Source organism: Armigeres subalbatus, chromosome 1 (genome assembly GCF_024139115.2).
Source record: "Armigeres subalbatus isolate Guangzhou_Male chromosome 1, GZ_Asu_2, whole genome shotgun sequence".
Lineage (NCBI taxonomy): Eukaryota > Metazoa > Arthropoda > Insecta > Diptera > Culicidae > Armigeres > Armigeres subalbatus.
In genome coordinates this window covers 7,070,008-7,094,672 of record NC_085139.1, presented here as the reverse complement: position 1 = coordinate 7,094,672, position 24,665 = coordinate 7,070,008, and the positions used below count along the sequence as shown (strand labels likewise).

Here is a 24,665-nt window from a genome sequence, read left to right as displayed (position 1 = left end):
CTTTCCGCAACCGAATCGCGGTATCCTGGATTTCAATGCCACACTGATCTCTCAGGCTTCGGTAATTTCGTCCAGGCCTCGGCATTCGATTACCTCTACAGGGCATAAGGCTCTAACCTGAATCGCATCACTCAGCACCTCTTCTGCCAACTTTTTTATACCCGGAACTCTTCCGCGCAGCATCCCGCTTCAGGACGAGGATCATCTCGCCCTTCTGCGTTCTGCGAATGCAGTTGACATCATCCCCTAGGCCAGTGAGCTTTTTATCGCCCCACAAAGCCTTCAGGACGTCAGCATAGTTCTTACAATCATCCTTGACGATCATTGCTTCGCCTCTGTTCTTCCTGCTATGACCATTGGAAGGTGTGCCCTTTCCTCTGCGGGGACTCCCCTTCTTTGCCAATGGCGCTTTCGCCTCCTCTACCGCTTTTCGCTCCTTCTTCGCCTTTTTGGGATTCAGAACTTCCCTCCAGGGCAGGCCTTCCTTCCCGGCGAACTGCGGTAATCCTCGTAGAAGGAGGAATTGGTTTCCGTCGTTCCTTAGGGTCGGCAACCTGCTCAACCTTCTCCCGACGGATTTTAGTAGACTTCTTCTCGTGCAATACCGGCTTGGCGCTAGCTTCCTTCAGGTCGGTTGCCATACTGACCTTACTTAGCTTTGGAGTTGCTCCAGTAACAGCCATGCGTCTGCGGAGTTCTGCAGTCTGGCTTTCTGGCCTCCTCCGCTTGGCTCACTGCCAACTCTTTCCTCGGTAGGTTGGCGGAGTCGGTCGGGGGGTCTCCAGTAGCCTTACGAGCAAAGGCGTAGGATTGCCAATCCGGAGATGGCGAGTTCGATTCTCGGTCCGGTCTAGGATGTTTTCGGACTGGAAACTTTCTCGACACCCTGGGCATAGTGTATCCATTGTACAAGATACATACTCATGCAATGGCGGGCATAGAAAAGCTTTCAATTAATGACTGAGGAAATGCTAATAGAATACTAAGTTGAAAAGCAGGCCAAGTTCCAGATTGTTGGTATGTAGAGCCATCGAAGAAGAAGAAGAAGGTTGGCGGTTTTTTCGTTCCGCCTCCTTACTTGCCTGCAGCAAGGACTTCCACTCCTGCTTTGCCTCTACAACCATGTTGCAGAGGGTCAGCACTGACTTCTTAAGGTCCTTGTTGTACTTCCCGCCGTTGTCCAGAAAGGAAATGATTACGTCCGTAACGTCTGTAATCACCTCCATTTTCTGGCCTCCACTCACCTTATACATGATAGGAAGAGGTTCAAGAGAAGATAATGTGAGCCACCCACCGCGAGTTTGCATCGGTGGTGACGAAATCGAGGTGGTAGAAGAATTTGTGTACTTGGGCTCACTGGTGACTGCCGAAAATGACACCAGCTGAGAAATTTGGAGACGCATAGTGGCTGGAAATCGTACGTTTTGACTCCGCAAGACGCTCCGATCGAATAGAGTTCGCCGCCGTACCAAACTGACAATCTACAAAACGCTAATTAGACCGGTAGTCCTCCACGGACACGAGACCTGGACGATGCTCGTGGAGGACCAACGCGCACTTGAGTTTTCGAAAGGAAAGTGCTACGTACCATCTATGGTGGGGTGCAGATGGCGGACGGTACGTGGAGGAGGCGAATGAACCACGAAGTGCATCAGCTGTTGGGAGAACCATCCATCGTTCACACCGCGAAAATCGGACGACTGCGATGGGCCGGGCACGTAGCCAGAATGTCGGACAGTAACCCGGTGAAAATGGTTCTCGACAACGATCCGACGGGCACAAGAAGGCGAGGTGCGCAGCGGGCAAGGTGGATCGATCAGGTGGAAGATGACTTGCGGACCCTCCGTAGACTGCGTGGTTGGCGACGTGTAGCCATGGACCGAGCCGAAGGGAGAACACTCTTATACACCACAGGCCACTTCGGCCTTAGTCTGAATAAATAATAATGATAACTCTCCTTGTGACTGGTCAGAGTAGCTCCGTCCATCTTGATCTCGATGGGCGGCTCCTCCGACCTGCCACGCTCTTCTGTATCCCCTGCCCCTTGCGATAGGTTCTTCTTTTCTTTCTTTTTATTGGCATTACATTCCCACACTGGGACAGAGCCGCCTCGCAGCTTAGTGTTCATTAAGCACTTCCACAGTTATTAACTGCGAGGTTTCTTATCCAAGTTACCATTTTGCATTCGTATATCACCCTTGCGATAGGTGGGGCGACCTATTAGAGCCACTTCGTCTGGCGAAGGGATCCACCCTTTCGTCAGACGCTTCTTCCTCTCCACTCAAATTTGTTTTGTTTTTTTTGGTTTGGTCGACATTTTGGTCCCACGAATCGCGCGAGAAAATAGGTCCGACACGCCAAAGCTCCGCAATAACGTGGTAAAAGAACGTTATACTGTGGGGGGTGCCCAGGTACCCCATAGGCTCCGTTAGCGGCCTGCTATTTATTTCACCCCTCAGACCATGTATTCCCTTGGCACGGGTCACTTGATACCGTAGGATTAGGGGTTAGGGGACGTCATATTATTAGCTGCACTGAAGTGCTTCTGATACATAATATGACCAGATTTAAACCGCTACACACTGCTCAAAAGTATCTATAACCCCAGTGTCCGTTGTCCTTCATCTTACGTAAGTGTTCAGTCTGGAAAACCATTGAATGAAGACGGTGAAGCTATTTTTGTCAATTCTCAAGTGCTTCAGGCGTTTTCCTGATTGATTTTACAGAACAGGCGTTGATATCACAGATTTTTTTGATCTTTACAGATCTATGGATGCTTCATATTTTACACATTTTCTGATATGTGTACTGATGTTCAGATCCTGGAATAGTCATGACCTAAACTCTTCAGAATATTTTGACATATCCTTAATTCCGTATATCAAACTAATTTTTAATTTTCCCACATTCTCCAGACTCTTAAGGTTTAAATGCTTTTAGGATTCTGGGATTTTCTACAGATTCCATAGTCTCTCACGAGAGGTCTGGTCACTTTAGGATTAAGGATAGGCTACATTTACGATCCTCAATTTTAAATGAATCATAAGAAATCTATGAAATAATGCTTACTTCACTTTTGTGAATTTCACTAATAATATACCGCAATTAGCACAACCTAAGTGTTGAGCAGCAGAAAGTGAATTATTGGTATTTTTTATTCGAATTAAATACTTTGAAGATTATTACGAAGAAAATACAAATGTTTCTATTAAGGTTTATTAAATTTAAAATAATTTCGCATAAGAAATTAGGTTGACCTTGTCGTTAAGCGGCAAGCATGCTATGAACTTTTATACTATGGTATGCCAAATAGTCAATCCTAATAACCATTTTGATTCATGACCACATTGCATCTCGCTTTATAAAACACCGTTCAAAATAATACATTCTGCTTTCTTTTTTAGCGAGCTACAACAAGGAAAGCCTAACGGAAGCGTTTGTCAAATTCCTGGAAAAGGAATCTGCACCCCGCCCTGCGAACACCGCCGGTGGAGGACTCCTGAACATCATGGCCTCTCACCAGCCTCACTCCCATGCTACGAGATCCCAAACAACCACACCAACCCAGCAGCGGGCGTCCCCCACTCAAACGCCATCGGAAGCAGAACCAAGTCAGAACAATCCGGCAGCATCCGGATCGGGCGAAGGAACGGCAACGGTGACTCCCGTACAAATCCCAGTAAAACCGATTCTTCTCGGCGAATCTAATAGCCTGCTGCAGGCTACGACGACATTTCAAGCCCCTCGCAGCTCCAGCTCGATACTGAAGGATATTTTGAGCGATTCCTGATTCAACCTGTAGAGAGAAAATCAGAACGTTGTGATTGCAGTTGATCGTCCTCTTGACGAGAACGATTGAGGGACTCTGTCTGCACAGATTAAGGTGGACATTTGCCGGACGAACCATACCCCTATTCGGTTGTGTAAATAATTTGTAGGTTTGTCTGTTCTGTTTGACCTGTATTTTATATCATGTGCAATTTTGAAAAACGCGTAAATGTAGCGTAAAGTACCTAGAAACTTTTATGCTTAAAGATGGAACGTATGAATATTTAATTGTCTATAAATTTAAGACTGGCTATCCATAACGTAGAGCTTGATGCATACAGATAGCATGTGTTTAACTATTATAATCAGACAAATGTTCGCAAATATTTAAAATTTCATGGCGCTCAAGACAATCCGAAAGCCATGGTATTAAATTGAATATTGGCAATGTTCAGCACAGTAGGTAGGTTCATTTTATTTATTTGGCTTACATATAAACAGATAACACTTAATCAACAATTTGACGCCACAATACACGGTTCGAGGCTGCATCTTTTCATCCTCGAATGTGCCCCACGCTCGCCAAGTCGTTTTGCACCTGGTCTGCCCACCTTGCTCGCTGCGTTCCATACCATCTTTGCAGGGTTGCTGTCCGGCATTCTTGCAACATGCCCTGCCCTTCAGTCTTTAGCTACCTTCTAGATACTGGGTACGCCGTAAAGCCAGTGGTGGAAATACTCGCTTCACGAGTAAGAAAAGAGTGTAATTGGGCCTACCAAAAATGCCATACTCGCGCGAACCTACTGCCTGCATTTTTCTGGCGCTTGCTTTGTTCGCGAGTACGGGCAGAGCAAAAACAAAAAGCCAAGCAGTATTTTGTTCGGGAGTAAAAACACGATCGCGAGTTTTTGTGATTACTTCGAATTCAATGGATAGATTTGACTGGACATAAACACAATAACAATAAACAATTGTGTTCTTGCTCGAACATCAGTGAGAAATTAGTTCCAAGGTTGTTTTATGACTTTTAGCAAATTAACCCGAATGACTTGCGAAGCTTCACGAACATTTTTCGGGGTTCGTTTTTTTGTTTTCTCTGCGAGTAGTAGGTAGGCAAGAAAAAGACAAAACAAATGTTCGCGAGTCTTTTGCATTGCCTACTTCTTGTTTTGTGAGTAAGATTCGCAGATTTCCACCACTGCGTAAAGCTTGGTGAGCTAGTGGTTCATCCTTCGCCGCCACACACCGTCTTCTTGCACACTACCAAAGATGGTCCTAAGCACCCGAGTGCTTGCAAGTCCTCCTCGAGCATGGTCCAAGTGAACCTTTATTGACCGCAGTTTCTTTTGGAACCCGTAGTGGCCCGACTTCCACAGATGATGCGCTTTCGTTTTTCACGACTATAATTATTATCAGCCGTTAGTAAGGATCCAAGGTAGACGAATGAATCGCCTGCTTTGAGCGTGCTTACAGCGGCACACTAGGAGTTAACTTTCTGAAATCAGTATGGCGAAAGACATCTTATGTTCGATTTCTCAAAATTAAGCTCCTTCATCGAAAAAAATATTTGGTAGGCGTAGTAGCGGACAGCTTCCTACATAACCGGTACCAAATAGTTTTTCATGAAATGTTTCTAATTTTGAGAAAACCCGCGTTAGATGTGCGTTAGATGATTATGCTGGCTACTTGCGCATATACGATAGCGCCTGGATGCTGGCAGCGGCGGGTAGAAAACCAGCCACTGCCAATAATTCATTGAGAGCGATTTCTCCAAACCCTTGGCATCGCTCAAATTTCAACTACGTGAAAATATAGCTTCTTATCTTTCATTTCCTGGGTATTTAAAAAACCAACCGAGGGGTCCAGCATAACTTTTTTTTTCAAAGGAAATCAACATTCTAACCATTTACGAGTCTTCCATTTATTTTTTTAACCATTCTTCGATAATCCAATCCAATCAATGAATATTCCTCATGTTATTTTGTTTGAAAACTAATTTCAGAGGCTCAAATGCGGAGAAGCGTTGAGTGGTGTTGTGTCTTCATCTTCTCGGAACTTGAATGGCCATTTATGCACTGCACAGCCTTCTGCATTCTTCTTTCTTCTTCTCGCACCGGTCATGGTTGACGTGGTTGACTACGTGGCGTAAAGCTAACTCGTAGGCAACCTCTTTGTCGATCAAATGCGTGTAATCCAAATCGATAATAATGCGTAAGAGTTAAAGTTTTGTGATGAGCTATATGTAGCTTAACTCCATTAATTCAGCTCTCGATTGTGGCTATCGCCTCTGTCGCAGACGCCTCTACTTCTTCGAGTGTCTCGCCCATAACTGTTAATGACACGTCGTCCGCAAAACGCTCAATTTTCACTTTCCTGGGCAGCCGCAGTGTCAGGAATCCATCATATATCCCGTTCCAGCGTGTTGGGCCGAGTATGAAGCCCTGAGGAACACCCACTGTAACAAGCATCGACTTTTGCCCTTCGTTCGTGTCGTACACCAGGACTCTGCTCTGGAAATAGCTCTGTAGGATGTGGCAAAGATAGTTGGCGCATTCTGTGCTGCGCAGCGGTAATGGGTTCAAAGTTGGCCCTGTTGAACGTGTTCTTTACGTCTATCGTAACCACTGCGCAGTATCGATCTCCTCTTCGTATTTGTTTGGACGCTTTCTCAGCACTCTCAAGCACTGTCCGGATTGCATCCACTGTCGATACTCCTTTGCGGAATCCAAACTGCATGTTTGACAGTCCACGCTCACCCTCCATACACTTCGTCGACCTGTTGTGGATGATCATTTCCAGAAGTTTCCCCACACTGTATCTATCAGGCATATAGGCCTATACGAAGCCGAATTTCCCGGCGGCTTTCCTGGTTTTGGCAGCAGTACCAGCTTCTGGGTCTTCCACATCTCTGAAAAGTTACCCTCGTCCATGCACTTCTGGAGTATCGTTCTGAACAAATCCGGATATGCCAAAATCGCAGTGCTCTCTTCGTTTTCAGGCGCTTCGCAGCTTCTGCCAGCTCGTCATTGGACACCTGCCGAGCCTCGGAAATTGCTTCTTTTTCTTCATCGGTGGGGGGCCACGTAGTCGGATCGTGTTTCGGGAAGAGACCCTCCACAATTTCCTTCAGCATAACTTCAGCTTTCGTCGACGGGACTTTGATCTTCGCCATTACAACGCGTCACCCCAGGAATTGGCGTCTGGTTCTCGGCATAGCTCTTTGTAGCAATCTGACGTGCTAATCTTGATTGCCCGTTTCAATGTGGTTCTAGCTTCCCGGAACGCCGCCTTGCGCTCATATCTCTCTGGTTCCGTCTTCACTATCTGAGATCTGAGACAAGCAGCGCGTAGCGCATTGAGCCTCTCGTTCCACCAGTAGGCTGGACGCTGAATGCTCCTAGGCTCCAGTTTTCGCGACATTGCGGCATCACAAGCCGTTACCATCCTTATGAGTTCGGCCGAATCTACGTTCTCGAAAGTGTTGTCCGGTCAAAGTGCCTAAACAAAGAGGTCCTAGTCGAAGCCTTTCGTCTTCCACTTCTGCTCAACGCTCACTCTTCTCCTTGTTGTCACAGGGTTTCGTTGCCCAATACAATAGCGCTATGGGTGTACTATTCGCTTACTCTCCAGTTCATGTTCGCCATCAACGAAGTACTGCAGAACGTGATATCGATGATAGACTCCCTCCCTTCTCTCGGAAATGTGCTTACAGCGCCTGCATTGCACACTCGCACATCTAGCTTCGCCAGATCTTCCTGGAGAATATACCCTCTCGTATTGGTGACTTTGCTGCTCCACTCCACAGACCAGGCATTGGAATCACCTTCCATAACTACTGGCCTCCGTCAGGTTGTCGGTTAACCGCTCTAGCATCCACTGTCCACCTTGGAGGCTCATAGCCACTGCATACGTAAACACCGCTGATTTTGGCGATCACGAATCTTTCACATGAACTCTCTGCAACTTCTTAAGCAAGAAATCCCAGTTGCCGTTATCAGGAGGAACTCCTAAATGCAGGGCATTTGTAGCCATCCATCTGATGGTCATTCCCGCCTTCTGGTATACAAAGCATGCACTTGGGTCTTTGCGCGCAGTCCTTCGCAAAATGAGGTCTAGCGAGGTACCCTATTAGAGAGGGGGAGAGTGGAGGACGATTGCTGCTATTGGCAGTACCGAACAGTCTCCAGTGGTGGTGGGGAGTAGCCCTGCCTGCACGCCTGATGAGCCACTACCAGGGGATACGGGTGGTGGCCGAGCAACTCGATGAGATCATCGAGTTCATAGGCGGCAAAGCAGAACACCAACAAGGAGCTTAAGCAGAGCCTGTTGGTGCTTCGGCAAGCTGTTCGAGTCATAGAAGACAAGAACAGGACGCTTATATCAGGCGTGTAGCGGTAGAAGAGAAAGGTAGCAAAGGTAACCAGACCAAGGCCCTCTCCTCCCCTAGCGGTGTTACTGCGGCGAAAAGACGACCGCCTTCATCCACCTTCAGTGGACAGGTGCTACCGGTGCCTTGAGTCCGGGCACAAGTCTTATGACTGCAAGGGCCCAGACCGAAGCAAGATGTGCCGTCGCTGTAGCGAGGAGGACAAGGCGCAGGAATGCGACAAGGCACCTAGGTGCCTCATCTGCGCCAGTAAGAAGCAGGCCCGGAACCATGCTATGGGCGGGCCTGCGTGTCCCTTCGGAGAAGCCAATCGGAAAAAGCCGTGCAAGTAACACAGCTGAACCTGAACCACTGTGCACCTGCCCAGCAACTGCTGTGGCAGTCGGTCTCGGAGTCGAGGACCGATGTCGCCCTCCTGTCCGACCCGTACAACGTCCCTGCCGACAACGGCAACTGGGTGGTGGACGGGTCTAGGTCGGCGGCAATCTGCACAACGGGAAGGTACCCGGTTCAAGAGGTTGTACACTCCTCCGCGGAGGGTGTCGCGATAGCCAGGTGTGTTCTATTGTAGCTGCTACGCCCCACCAAGCTCCGACCTAGTAGGCCGGAGCCCGTTCGTTATAGCGGGAGATTTTAATGCTTGGGCAGTGGAATGGGGCAGCCGCTGCACCAATCAGAGGGGACAAGCGTTACTCGAGGCACTAGCAAAACTCGACGCAGTGCTTGTCAATGACGGAGCCAGTAGCACATTCCGTAGGAATGGGGCCGAGTCATGGATAGATGTAACGTTTGTCAGCCCCGGTCTGGTCTGGTCTGGTCTGGACCTAGACTGGAGGGTAGACGAGGGCTACACCCATAGTGATCACCTAGCAATTCGCTTCAAGATCAACTATGGTGTGCAGCGTCCGAGGGCGGGTGATCCCTGTCAGGTCTGTGGGTCCAATCACTTCGACAGCGAAGTTTTCACCGCGGCCCTGGGACTGGAGGCCAACACCGACAGTCTAAGCGGGGATGCGCTGGTAGCTGTCCTATCACGCGCGTGCGACGCTACTATGCCGAAGAAAGCCCTGCCAAGAAATGGCAGTCGCCCAGCATACTGGTGGAGTGCCGAAATTGCAGCCCTACGATCAGCCTGCCTCAAGGCTAGACGTAGGACGCAACGAGCCCGCACCGAGGAGAAAAGAGCGGTCCGCCGGGAAGTGTTTCGAGCTGCGAGACTAGCCCTTAACAAGGCCATTAAGAGCAGCAAGAGAGCGTGCTTCGACAACCTGTGCGAGGGTGCCAACGCGAATCCGTGGGGTGACGCCTATAGGATCGTGATGGCCAAGACCAAAGGGGGCTCTTCACCCCCCGAACGGTCACCGGACCGGTTGGCGAGGATTATCGAAGTACTTTTCCCGTCCCGCGCCAAGTCCCTGGCCTCCTCCTGCGCTGCAAGGCGCTGGGAGTGTGGCCGAAATGGTGGCTCCGGTGATGAACGAAGAGTTACTCGCAGTGGCTAACACCCTTGCGATGAACAAAGCTCCAGGGCCAGATGGAGTCCCAAACAGTGCACTCAAGGCAGCGAACATGTTCAGGCTAGCTATGCAGAGATGCCTAGATGAGTGTCGTTTCCCTGAGAGATGGAAAAGGCAGAAGTTGGTACTGCTGCCGAAGGCCGGGAAGCCTCCGGGCGACCCATCGGCGTACAGACTAATTTGCCTGATCGATACGACGGGTAAACTGCTTGAGAGGATTATTCTCAACAGGCTCACCCCGTACGCAGAGGGTACGGATGGCCTGTCGAGCAACCAGTTTGGTTTTCGGAAGGGTAAGTCCACGGTGGACGCAGACTGGAGAGGAAGCGATCCAACGGAAAAGGCGTGGAATTCGATACTGTGCGTTGGTGACACTGGACGTGGAGAACGCATTCAATAGCGCAATTTAGGATGCCATCGCGCCGGCTTAGCCTGCCGGTGGGACTGTACCGGATCTTGGAAAGCTACATCCAGAACCGTGTGTTGCTATACGAGACCGATGCCGGTCAGAAAAGTGTTCCCATTACCGCAGGAGTCCCGCAAGGGTCAATCCTGGGCCCGGTACTATGGAACCTGATGTATGACGGGGTTCTGAAGCCAAAGTTCCCTCCTGGTGTGAAGATCGTCGGCTTTGCTGACGATGTAACCCTACGGGGAGTCAATTCCCGAAGTAGAACTAACCGCAGCACACGCGATCAGCACTGTGGCGGACTGGATGAGTGCGAGAGGCCTTGAGCTCGCTCAATATAAGACGGAGGTGCTTATCGTCAATAACCGTCAGTCGGCACTACATGCAGTTGTTCACGTGGGAGACGTCGAGATCACTTCAAAGCGAAGTCTGAAGATTCTTGGGGTCATCATAGACGACAAGCTTACCTTCGGTAGCCATGTTGAATATGCGTGAAAGACGGCTTCGACTGCTGTGGCGGCATTATCGAGGATGATGTCCAATAGCTCCAAGGTGTGCGCCAGTAGACGTAGGCTACTGGCAGGCGTTGCCGCATCTATCCTTAGGTACGGCGGCCCCGTTTCCATTGCCGCCAAGCAGTCCCTTCGGTACAGCCAGAAAGTAATGCTTCAATGGTACGGCGGCCCGTCCTGGGCAAAAGCACTGGGTAACCAGTTACCTGCAGAAACTGGAGAGCACCTACCGCTTGATGTGTCTCAGGGTGATATCGGCCTACCGCACGGTATCGCACGACGCATCCTGCGTGATAGCGAGTATGATGCCAGTCGGGCTGGTCATCCGGGAAGACGAGGAGTGTTTTGAGCTACGTGGCACCAGAGGAGCCCGCGAGCGTACCAGGGTGACTTCGGTTTGCCAGATGGAAGCGCGAGTGGGATAACTCCTCGGAAGGTAGGTGGACCCACCGGCTGATTCCTAACATATTATCAAGCTGGGTGGGGAGACCCCCATGGGAAGTTCACTTCCATCTAAAACAATTCCTGCCAGGCCATGGCTGTTTCTGACAGTACCACCACAGGTTCGGGCACGCGGAGATCCCCGTCTGCCCTGACTGCCCAGGTGTTGACGAAACTGCAGAGCACATACTGCTCGTATGTCCTCTTTTCGGCGTCGAAAGAAGAGAGAAATGCTAGACGTTTGCACAATCGGAACACAATCCGGATACCCTTATCCAGAGGATGTGTCAAGCGGTGGAGAAGTGGAACGCAGTCTCGACTGCAACCACTCAGATTGCCTGCAGCTTGCAGAGAATCTGGCGTGCCGAGCAGCAACCGACAAGCAGTACTAACTTGTGATTGGTTAGTTAGAGCGAAAAGTGCCGAACGCGGAAAAGTGTGTGAATGGTCTGCCCATGCAGAGGTAATGGCGCCGCGAGTGGCAACCGAGATCGTCACCTCGAAGCATGGCAAGAGTGTGAATGAATAGGTGTATGTATGGAATGCACACGCCCCGCTGGGAGTAGCGCAGGAATGTCGGTTCCTATGACTACTGATAACCCGCGGCGAGGCAGAGGGGTGTGGGTGAGCATCCAAGTCAGTCTCACATGGTACGAAAGGATCAGTCTCACACGGTATGTTTGAGTTGAGCTAGTCTCATATGGTATGAGCTATGAGAGTACCCAAGTCAGACTCACATGGCATGTCAGAAGTGGGAACCTAAGTAAAATGTACCACAAGGGATGCCAGAGCGAGAGTTATGTCGAATGACTAGAGTAGTATGTGTCAGCGCGAACTGAATAAAAGAGGTGAGCATCCAAGTCAGACTCACATGGCATGATAAAGGTGGACATACAAGTCAGACCCACATGGCATGAGAAGGGTGGGCACACAAGTCAGACCCACGTGGCATGCCGCATGATAGAGGTGCAACAGAGCATGTAGGGTGTTGCGATAGAGCGAGAACCCAAGTAAGACTCGCATGGGACGGGTGCCTGTGTGAGCGAGAATGAGCGAGTACGTTAAGTACTGCCATCCCCCAGAAGTAGTACTGGGAGGCAGTTCCTGGGGGAAACGATGGCGGAGCCCAAGGGAGTTAAGTCGGTATTACCGGTACGGTTGAGTCCGACACTCTAGTACACTTCCGTGTGGTAGTTTGGTAACTACAATGCACGTGTGCTGGGTTAGTGTGTAAATGCATTCTCCCTTGTAAAAAAAGGTACGAGACGACTTGGAGCACAGCGAGCGGGGTGGGCAGACCAGGTGCAAAACGACTTTGCGAGCGCGGGGTGCATTCGAGGATGGAGAGATGCGGCCTCGATGCGTGTATTGTAGCGTCAAATTGTTGATCCAGTGAAGTGTTTGGACCCCCCAAAGACAACATTTTAGAAGAAAGTTTTTTTCGAAAAAATTTTTTGGCTACGATTCAGTGTTATCTGTATAGATGTAAACTAAATAAATCAAATGAAATGAAATAATAACTGAGGATTCTCATAGAATACTAAGTTGAAAAGCAGACCAAGTTCCAGCTGGAATGTAGAGACCTTAAAGAAAATAAAGAAGAAGGTCAATTTCTTTTGGCGAGTTTGGTACATTTTATAATTAAAAAAAAAAGTCAAAGCCCATACTATAAACATCTCTCTTGTAGTAGCGCGCTTTGTTATTCATTTATATTCTATTCCTTGGCCCCGTTATTGGTCATCCTGGAAATCTTCGCGGTAAGCCCGCGACCGGCACTGGTGTGGATGCTGGGCCGGTGGGAAAAGTTAATATTGTTATTCGCAAGAATTACGAGAAAAATTAATTGCGCATAACCTCATCACAACAAATCGACACAATGTTGGGAAACTCGTTAGTGGTTCCTGAAGACTCACATCGCACCCGAACTGACTCCGGGAATATCGACCTGGGGATGATACAATCGCAAACCGTGCCACCTACATGCAACCCATCATCTTCTACCCACCTACCGGTGTTCAATGTACCGATCAGTAACTCGTTATCTGAGTCTTTGGACAATATGTACACAGCTGCAAATGATGTGTCATCCGTTCGTGATACCATAAATCACTGTGCTAGTTCTAGGAAAATACGTTGCCCACCGATATTCGTTTACGATAAAACGGTTACAGAGCTGAATCAACTGTTGGTCGCAGCAAACATTAGTCAAGAAGATTACCTTCTCCGAATTGGAAAAGGTAGCACACAAATCACCTACAAAACAAAACCTCACTTTGTGGCAGCTGTGGAACAGTTACGCTCCAGCAACGTACAATTTTACACCCACGGAACGAGTGACGAACTGCCCGACAAATTCGTTCTTTCTGGTCTCCCGAGATATGACATCGAAGAACTAATTGCTGAACTGCGGGTTAACAACATTGTCCCATCTGACGTCAAGCTGCTCTCTGCGTCGAGTACTGGCGATATCGCTGCCTACTTGCTACAACTTCCAAAAGGGTCTGTAAAGCTGCAAACGCTAAAGAAAACGAAATCATTATTCAATGTGATCGTGTACTGGCGTTTCTACACTCGGAAGAAGATCGACGCTGTACAGTGCTTCAGATGTCAAAAATATGGACATGGTATGCGAAACTGCAACCTGCAAGCGAAATGTGTCAAGTGCGGAGAACTCCACCTAACGAAAGAATGCCAAATCCCTGCAAAAGCAGACGATGAATCAGTGACGAAAGACAAAATTAAATGTGCAAACTGTAGTCAAAATCACACCGCCAACTTCAGAGGGTGTCCAACACGCTTGCTGTATCTGAAGAAGCTTGAGGAGGGGAAAAATCGAACCACTGTGGGCCGAAAGACCAGAATTGTACAATCCCAAAATGATAGGTTGCCGCCCCAGCAACACAATGTGCAACAATTGCCTAGTGAAACCGTTTCACGTATCCACTCCTACGCTAATAGTCAACCCACGGTAACAGGGAAGAAAGATGTGGAGCATGATCTATTCTCTGTGGAGGAGTTTGTGATGCTCGCACGTGAGCTCTTTACAAGGCTGTCAAATTGCCAAACGAAAGCAGCACAATTTTCAGTTCTCTCCGAATTCGCACTGAAACACATCTACAATGTCTAATCAATACCATCAAAGTCCTGAATTGGAACAGTCGTTCCCTGAATAACAAAATTACAGAATTTTTCCATTTCGTTGAATCTCACGATATCGACGTTGCAGTAGTAACCGAAACTTGGTTACGTAGTAGAAACTCCATGTACCACCCAAGCTACACGGCATGGATCGCCTAAGCACGAATGCAGACCGTGGCGGAGGAGTAGCTATCCTTATTAAAAGAGAACTCTCCTACAGTCAACTGGATCTCTCGACTACGACTATTGAGGCCATAGGAATCACAATCAACACCGCCGTGTCGTCACTGAACATTGTGGCAGCCTACTATCCCGGATCGAATAAAATGCAACACCTACACCAGTTTAGGCGCGACATACGAATGTTAACATCTTGGGATGTGCCGTTCTTCATTGTTGGAGATTTCAACGCTCGGCACACGATGTGGAATTGTGCCAGTGCAAATAAAGCGGATAGAATTCTCTTCCAGGAGTACGTGTCATCGGATTTCTATATCAATTATCCAGAGTCTTCAACACGTCACCCACTAGGGAGAGGAAGGTCATCAACACTCTACACCGAGAAAAATTCTTTATATTGAATATATTTGTCGCACACATAAATTTTTGCAATTTGGCATTGAAAATATATACAATTTAACCTACCCATAAATTCAATAACTGCATATTAGAGATCACACATACATTTTATTTGATTATAGATTATATTTGTACTTCGCGTGAAGTGGTTATGTGTGCACTAATTAGAATCATAGATTAAATTAATGGATTTTGCCAATAAAATGTGTGGAATTTTTGCAGTGTAGATCTCACCCTGTCGAACAATCTAATCCAAATGTACCAGTCCCGATTGTTCATACTGAACTGTCGTCGGATCATCTTCCAGTTACCTTCAACATAACCATCGACACTCCAATGGTGCCTCAGGTCGCAGTTCTCGGTGCTACAACCAAGCAAATTGGAGTCTTTTCTCCAGGACGATCAACGAGAATATCGACCTGAATTCTCAGCTTATCAACAACCTAGATACCCACGACAAAATAGACGAAGCCATCAATCTGTTTGAAAATATCATCCTCCGTGCTGAAGACGCAAGCGTACCGGAAATAACAATCGTTCCTCGGAAAACTGTTCTTCCCGATTCAATTAAGCTGCTGATCCGACTGAGAAACGTAAGACGACGTCAGTACTTACGCACTCGAGACCCGTTGCTAGGGTCAATTGTGTCTCAGCTCAACAACACAATTCGTACTAAATGCGCGGAGCATCGATTCAAGAATTTTGGTGACATGCTGCGAACGTTGGACAACGGTTGCCACAAATTCTGCAAGCTGAGCAAAAATCTCCGCAATAACGTGAAGCACAGCCCTCCCTTGAAAGTTGATGGCAGCCTGCTAGTAACACCTGCACAGAAAGCTGAAGCATTAGCTGCTACCTTCGCCGCAGCACACAACAATCCACTGAATGGTGATTCCACGACGACAGCAGAAGTGAATGGAACACTTGCAAGAATATCGGACAGCGACAGCGTTGTTGAACCTAATGTGCTTGTTAGACCAAAAGAAGTGAAATCCGCCAATCAGTGCCATGAAAAAAAAGCTCCCGGTCTCGATAGAATCAGGAACGTACTACTAAAACATCTTCCTAGAAAAGGAAGCATTCTATTAACAAAGATCCTCAACGCGTGTCTCAAGCTTATACTTTCCAGTGAAATGGAAACATGCATCGGTTATTGCGATTCAAAGCAAACAAAGACATCACTTCACCAGGAAACTATCGCCCAATCAGCTTATTGAGTAGTCTTAGCAAAATCTCGGAAAGGGTTGTCTTATCCAGATTGAACCGTCATCTGGAAACCGATGTAAATGTTCCACACGAACATTTTTTTTTTCAGAAAAGGACACTACTGTTCACCAACTAGTCCGAATCAAAAAAAAAGATCGAACAAAATCTCTCTGCTGATAGGTGAACCGGAGTGGTGCTTTTGGATGTAGAGAAAGCCTACGATTCAGTTTGCTAGCAGGCAGTTGTGTACAAACTGCATCAATCTAATAATCCATTATATATCGTAAAAATAGTCTATTCGTTCATGTCCTCCAGAACATTCGCAGTTGCGGTCAGTGGCTCACTATCTACTACACACCAGATTCCATTCGGTGTTCCACAAATTCCGTCTTGAGTCCTACCTTGTACAATATATTCACAGCTGATGTTTTAAAAGTAGACGGAATAGTGTATGCATTTTTCGCAGATGACACAGCATACCTTGCTTCGGATAAAGATCCCGAAATAATCGTGACCAAACTACAGAATGCACAAAACTGCCTTGAGGAGTTTCAACGCAAGTGGAGGATTAAGATCAATGCCACCAAAACCCAGACTGTCTTTTTTACCAAAAAAAGAGCAGCGCGGAATCTTCCGAGTACCACCATATCTACAAATGGTCTATCATCACCCTGGACGAATGAAGCCAATTACCTAGGAATTATATACGACTAGTCGACCCGGCAGACGTTGTCCTGCATAGTAGGCGAAAATACGTGTTGTGAACTGCCCATGCGAAAGTTCAATACGATTCTTAATTTTAGTTTTCCACGATTTACTTAACCTTACTCGTGGTTTCCATGAATAAATATCATATAAACCCGTCGGAAACTATGATGAACGTTTTTACTGAAGGAATGAAAATCTATCAGCCGTTTTCGAGTTATACAGATACGAACACAGACCATTTCATTTTTATATATAAGAAGAAAGAAGATACCATTCTTTGCCGATCGCTTTGAAGTAACCGGATGTGAATGTCCGTGTCTCCATCGCAGGCAGTTATTTGTCTAAACAGTGGAGTTTTCTCACCAAAAAAGTGAGTTTTTTATATCCTCCGCGTCATTCCACTGTGGATTAAGTGGCTGTCTAGGCGATTCGTGATCGTCGAAGAAGGTGCACGTATAGCTAAAGGGCTACGCGTGCATTTTACAAGTGATATTATTCGGTCTCCATCAGAAGTCAACAGAGAGGCCGAACAGCACCAACTGCAGCATCTACCTACTCGAACAGGAACGGATAGAGTATAACAAAGTGTATTATTTCTAACCGTTCCATTGCAATAATTTACTCACCACTGCACAGCGATGGTCGAGCCGCTGTCTGTCTGTCGTTTTCACCAGTTACCGTCGGCTTGCTTGAGAATTGCGAACAAATTAGAGAGTGATACGAGAATACAAATTTTGAATTTTGTAATTAAAGTTATTATTTCTCTTTTATTTTTTTCTAAACATTAACTAATTAATTTAGACCTAAGTTTCTTTTCTTTCTTATTATTATTTTTTTTTATTTCTTGTTTATTTGTTTATCAATTTTGAATTCATCCCGCAATTGATGGATGAAAGAACAGTGAGCAAAACGCCTCCCAAAGATAATATTGCCGCACGCGATTTTGCAGGCTTCCTCACTGGTCCTGGGTTGTTTACTTTCGGCAGAAAGTAAAAAGTATTGATTTTCTAGGAATCAAACGTGACTTGACGCGTCGTTTTCCGAAAACTGATTTTCATCAGATCAATCGGAATAAACTACGATATAACCACTTTTCCCTACATATCAGGATGCAAATATGCTGTTGCCTTACAAAGAATCAACTGTATAATGTAGAATATTTGGTTTATGTTCCTCGCGGGAGGTCGAGGTTGAAGGTGTGATAAACGCAGCGAGCCTGACTTGCAAGAATGTACTTGCGGGAAAAGGCCGCTTGAAAGAATACAATAAAGTCTACCGTGGATATTCTGGATTGCAAGGAGTTGCATTCAGCTGCCACAGTAGATGGCAAAAAGTGTATTCAAAGTCAGGCTCACTTCGGTGACGTTCGCCGGTTCGATACTCCCAAAATATGTAGATATCAAAATATGTTGTTTCGGTGCGTCTTTTTTTTGTACCCAGGGTTTTTTAATTGTACCAACTGCAAACAGTTGGGGCATACTGCCGAGTTTTGCGACAATAAGCCCCGTTGTGGCAAATGTTTTGAAAGACATCAGGAAGGAGACCTGCCAACAACAAGTAACAAAGTGTAATAGCAACGTGGCTTGGATCCTCCCCATAGTTTCTAAGAATGCCCAGTGTACAAAAGCGCACCCAAAAAGTGAAGCGCTCGCTGGTACAGCGCTCCAAGCAGTCGTATGCGGAAATGGTGAAGTCGCAAGACACATCCGCAACTGCCAACGCAACGGCACTTTCCAGCTGCCGTTCAAGTTAGTGACTTTTATGATGTCATTTCCATTGACGAATCGGACTCTGACGTAGCCGATAAGGATGTTTCTGCGGGTACACGTGCCCGAAAAGAGGAAGAAACCGTCTTCCCGGATTGCGCCGTAAGAAACAAAAATCATCCTAGAAGCTTGCCCCAAATCTGAGTGGTAATGGGGATTATTTAAAATTCCAGAAGCAGCCTGTCTATACTGCTCCTTTTGACCCATGTTGCGGTAAGACATTCCCGCCATTGCCTAAAACTGATGTTACAAAGAAAACATCAGTCGAGGAATATCTCGAGCAGAAAACTGCTACTCGCACTTCCAAGAAAGAATCTCGTCCAAGCGAGGATTGATCTCCTTTAAGGACCTTGTGGATCGTATTTTGAACTTATTCAATATTCCGAATTCATTGAGGGCAATCATTGACCTCGTTATTCAAACAGTTGTAAGTTATCTGAAGCAATTGACTGTTTCATGGCCCTTCTTGCAGGACTTGTATCTTTCGATGGATAATACGGCCGCCACAAGATACAATCACTGTGCTGCAGTGGAACTGTCATAGTCTGAAACATAAATTGGACGTGTTCAAGTTTTTAATTCACTAACTCCGATTGCGATATATTTTACTCTATGAAACATGGCTTTCTTCTGAAGATGAAATCAATTTCCACGATTTTAACGCATTGTTCGCCAAGATCAGGATGTGTGATAACTAATTGGTGGCGTTCTTCTGAGGATCAAAAATGTCACCTTTTACAGAATTCCCCCATCCCAATTGTAAAAATGGCTTGGGAAATCAGTCGCTTGCCACAGTAAATGATAAAGAATAAAGATCTTTGCATAGCTTCAGTTTATATTCACTCCAAATACCTCCTTAGTCATCAACACCTTTGCTTTGGAGCGCAGTCTCTCTTCTATCATCCCAGTTTTAATATTGGGCGATATAAGAATGCGCACTTGGTATTTACATAGAGGCAGAAACCAGAGACGATAACAGAGCGCCTATTTTCTATGATTTGTGCGACGATTTTCAGCAACGAATATCTTGAACACAGGAGAAGTAGCTCGACCAGGACCTGAAGGTCAAGAAAGTCAAATAGCTCTGTCTTTATGCTCAAATTCCCTATCATTTAGATTGCTACGATGGAATGTAATCCAAAAGATCCCCCATGGTAGTGACCACATGCCGATAGTCACCACAATAATCAAAATGGCTATCAACTTGATCGAGTACCAAGTTCAGGTTCCATTCGACCTCTCACGAAGAACATTGACTGGCAGAACATTTGCATCGGCGTGAAATTGGTATTGAATCAACTGATATTCTGCCACCACTGGATGAATATCGATTCCTCACCGAGTTGATTTGAAAAGAAAGCGCACTAAAAGCTCCAAAACGACGCGTTCAAGTACATCATAGTCCATAAGAAGACCAGCCACTCCTGGATGGGATGATGAATATGCTCAAAGATTGTGTATTCAAGAGGAAATCCCAATGCGCTTCAAAGGCTTTCCGTAAACACGGAAGGTCTGAGCTTTGAAAGAAGTATTTGGGAGGCTTGAAAGAAAGCTCAAAGAAATCTTCTCAAAGGCTAAGAAACGCTTAGCTTATTAGCGACGCGTTTGTCGAGGACTATCTCGAGAAACCTCAGCAACAACACTTTGGGAAAACGGCCCGCATAACATGCGGAACCGCATTTCACCAACAGGAGTGTGAAGAATACTCCCAATCGATGGATATTCAACCCCTTAAAAAAGGTCTGTCCAGACTCTCCATGCCAAGCAGAACCGCTATTTCGAGGAATCAATCACTGATCCCGAAGTTCTTTGGGTGGACCACATTTCTCATTGCTGGAACTATCTAATTTTTTTCTTTCATCGAACAACTCTGCGATAACATCAAATTAAATCTTCTTAAAACTTCTCCCAGATGTCGCAAAGACTGATTAGCTTGGCTTGTACAACTGGCGCTTTCAATGCCAGGTACAACATTATATGCCACCAGAATGGCGACAGGTCAGAAGTAACCGCTATTCAAAAGCCTAGAAACCAGCGTCTAATCACAATTCATACCGACCGATTGCCATGCTATCATGCATGAAGAAAATTAATGGAGAAAAATGATCCTCTCAGAATCGACCATTGGGTCGAGCAAAATGCATTACTGTCAAATACTCAGTTTCCGGTTTTCCAGAAAAGGTAAAGGAACAAATGATTGTCTAGCGTTGCTCTCTTCAGATATACAGCTGGCCTATGCGCACAAGGAACAACTGGCTTCCAGTCTTCTTGGATAATAAGGGCGCTTTTGATTCTGTTTCCATAGAGAGTGCTGTCAGAAAATCCTACAGATAGTGGATTACCCGTTATTTTGAATAATTTCTTGTACAATTTGTTGTCAGTAAAACATATGAACTTCACACTCCAGCACTCTGACAACTTCCAGAAATAGCTACATGGAAGCCTTCCCAAGAGGTTCATATTTAAGTCCTGCTATTTACAATTTCTATGTTAAGATATTGACAATTGTTTGGAAGGACAATGCACGCTTAGACAACTTGCAGATGATGCCGTGATCTCCCTAAAGAGGTCCATGTGCAGCTGTCTTGCAAGGACCATTACAAAATACCCTTGATAATCTGACTGTTTGGGCCAGACATTTGGGGATCGAGTTTTCACCGCAAAAACTCAGTTGGTTGTGTGTATTTACTAAAGCAGTACCCTGCTCAACTGAAACTAAAGCTGTTGAATGATGACATCAATCAATCTTTATCTTCTAAATAACCTTGGAGTCTGGTTTGATTCCAAATGTACCATAGAAACCCCATATTGATTATTGTTGATAAATGCCGGAAAAGGATCCATTTCTACGCTCTATCTCGGAACATGGTGGGGTGCTCACCCGGAAGACCTCATCAAACTCTGTAGAACGATTATTCTCTCTGTTTTAGAGTATGGCTCTTTCTGCTTCCTCTCAACAGCTGATTGTCAAGCCACCTGATCAGAAATTGGAACGAATTCAGTATCGTTGTTTGCGTATTGCCCTTGGTTATGCATTCAACGCATAACATGAGCCTGGAGGTACTTGCTGGAGTCACTCCTTTAAAAAGCACCGTTTCTGGGGAACTCTCATAGAATACTGATCAAATGTGGAACAAATGTAACACACTTATCTTGGAAAATTTCGATAATAGCAGCTTGATCTGATTCGTCAGTCAAGATTCCTGAGGTCTACCTCACCTACATATCGTCAGATCTTTGTCTTCATGTTATAATCCACCTCGAGCCCACTTCATCAACGACAGTTCCTCAATTGAATACGATCTGTCCATGAAACATACTATTCAAGAATACCAGATCACCTTCGACACATATCTATTCCCCTATTTTTCCGAAAAATATGGACATGTCGAATTGCAACAACAGATATTTCACTGATGGTTCTCGCATTAACGGATCCACTGTGGCTTCATGTTTTCAATGAAAATTCAACCACCTTCCGAAAACTTCAGGAACCGTGCTCCGGTTTATGTTTAACTGAGCTGGCAACAATTAACTTTAACGCTTTTGGGGATAATTTCCGATCAGCCATGGGTAGACCATTATTTCCACCTTCTCGGATAGTCTTGGTTCTATCCGAGGCACTCCAGTCGATGAAACCTGTTAAGCACGCATCTTGCACTTTCTTACAAACATAAGCAGAGCAGATGCGTGATTTGAATCGAAAGATCATTCAAGATTACCTTTATGGGTCCCATCCATTGCCTAATCTATGGCAATGAGAAGGCGGACTCGCTAACAAAGAGTGGGCGCACCAAGGAAGGTGAAGTTTATGATAGACAAATCTCGAACAACGAGTTTTCCCATTAAGTCCGTCAGAGTACTCTCAAAATTGGCAAATGAATTGGTCACACAATGAACTTGGACGGTGGCTATTTTCCATAGTTCCTAAAGTTTCTGCGCGAGCGTGTGGTTTCAGAGAGTGAGGACTTAAGCCGAGCTTCATTCGCACAATGTCGAGGCTTATGTCCAATCACTGTTCACTAAACGCACATCTCTATAGAGTTAACCTCGTTGATAGAAATCTATGTAGGTGTGGAGGCCGGTTACGATGACATCGATCACGTAGTTTGGTATTGCACGGAAAATGGCGCCTCAGAGAGGCAACTATTGGATACCCTTGTTGCCCGAGGATCAAACAACCTTCCGGGAACTAAGAGGTGTTTTTGGGAGATCGCGATGTGGTGTATTTACGGGCCATCTATGCCTTTCTTTGCTCGTCTGACGTCACAAAGTTTAATACTTCAATTTTTCTTTCTCAGTTTTTTTCTTGTCTCTGTCTCATTGTTTCGTGTACCCATGAAACTCTGGCCATCCGGAAGATGCTCCCTGAAGAACTAAAACCCGAAGGCACGACGCTTACGCCAAACCAGACATGACGTCAAATAACCGGATGAGCAATGAAATACCTCAAACCTAAATCCAACCCGTCCATCACCAAATTACGCAATCTAACCATGAGTCGCCACGAGTATCTTTGGTCTTTGTCCCTTTCCCTTTACTAACAGTTGATAATAAGATGATATCCGATTGTAAATATCATTAAGAGTCTCGGCTCCGTTAAAGTGTTATACACGCCTGGGCTGCCAAATAAATACAATAGTTAAAAAAAAAAGAAGAAGATAATGGAATTTCCAAACTCACCTTCAGCAAACACATTGATTGTACTGCAAAAACTGGATAAAGCTAACTCGCTCCTCTGTTCTCGCTCATCCAATCGTCGCTCCAAGCTGGAGCTCAAAAAACAAAATACTTATTTTCAAATGTATACTTGAGCCATTATGGTTTTATGGCTCACCTGTATCAGGGTGATTATTGCAAAGTCCATCAGAAACGCCTTCGCGAGGTGAAACAAAATAAGTTGTTAAAAATCATATACAAGTTTGACCCATTCTACCCCTAACTGAAGAACTACACCGTGTCACTGGGTAGTAACTATCGAAGAGTTCATCAACAAAACAACACGGAGGTTTTGAACTCCTGTCAGATATCAACAAATCCTCTCATCGAATCCTCCATGCTCAGACACTGTGATAATAGATTAAGTTAACCATCAGATCTAGGTTTTTTAGAAAACTTTTCCCTAATTTGTCCAATTACAATCGTAAATTTAAATGCTCCTGTAGAAATTGTATTATACGCAACGAAAAGGTGAACCAAATCTCTGCAGTTGTATCTCTAAGTGTCCGTATCAGTGTTTTGATAACATTCAATAAACCATTCTATAAAATAAAATAAAATAATTTGAAAAATGTTTTTTGGCATGCTTTTTTCACAACCACTCCCAATTCCCGATAGCCCCAATACCGGCGAACTGCAACGATCTTCGCAACGAGCTAGGTGAGTAGACCAAATACAAAACTATTTGGCGAACGTAAGGTGCAACCTGGGATAGAGAGATGTGGCATCAAACCGTCAACCGTCTTTGCAAAGCAAATATTATTATTTGTGTTGTTCATGACGACAAAAATAAATCAAATCGTGTTTCTCAAACTGTTAACACACTTACACGTTAAGGACACTCCTCACGGAATCCAATTTTCAAAGTACTCGCGTTTTCAAGAGGATACCATTCGATACGGAAGCAACGCATAACTGTCACTTTTATTGTTTCAGCTTTGCTGCGTCGTTACTTCCTGCGTGGGTTACTTCCGTATCCGAATGAAATTGTGCCCCTCGAAAACACGAGTACTTCTGAAAATTAATTATGAGGAGTGCCCTACTTGTTCGTATCTGGCCTTTTCGTCAAAAAATCAAGGCGATAGTTTTAGTGCGATCTTGTGGCGTTATCAGGGTGACCACTCTTGCCGACAAAATAAATTCCAGGTTTTTCCAGGTTTTCCCGATAAGTTTTCAAAATTGTCCCAGGAAAAACCTGATAATGTTTTGAGCACTCTAGTCCATGTTACACGTGAAAATGTATTTTATTTGAACGAAGAGAATAGTTTCTTGGTATGCATATACAGTATGTTCAATATCTTTTGTAAGTATCAGTTAGATTATTTTATAATAAGCATTGCGCTCTAACATTCCAACAGACTGCTGCAAAAGACTTTAAGTTCAACTGCTGCTTCTAAAAAGAGATATTGATTGTGGTCTAGAACCTGTGGCTAGCTCTGAGGTAGCCTCTATCCATCTCTGGCCATGCTCTATGAAAATAACAAAACCGCACATGCAGGAAAAAATATAAAAATA

General features: G+C 45.6%; 1 protein-coding gene across 1 annotated transcript in view; it reads left to right on the top strand.

Moving 5' to 3' along the window:
- The window catches only part of LOC134220584 (thyroid receptor-interacting protein 11), a 252,082-nt gene extending 247,921 nt beyond the window's left edge, over positions 1-4,161 (top strand). The window contains 1 exon segment of the mRNA XM_062699677.1: positions 3,405-4,161. Coding sequence (XP_062555661.1) covers positions 3,405-3,790 — 386 coding nt within the window. The 3' untranslated portion in view covers positions 3,791-4,161.
- The last annotated feature ends 20,504 nt before the right edge of the window (positions 4,162-24,665 follow it).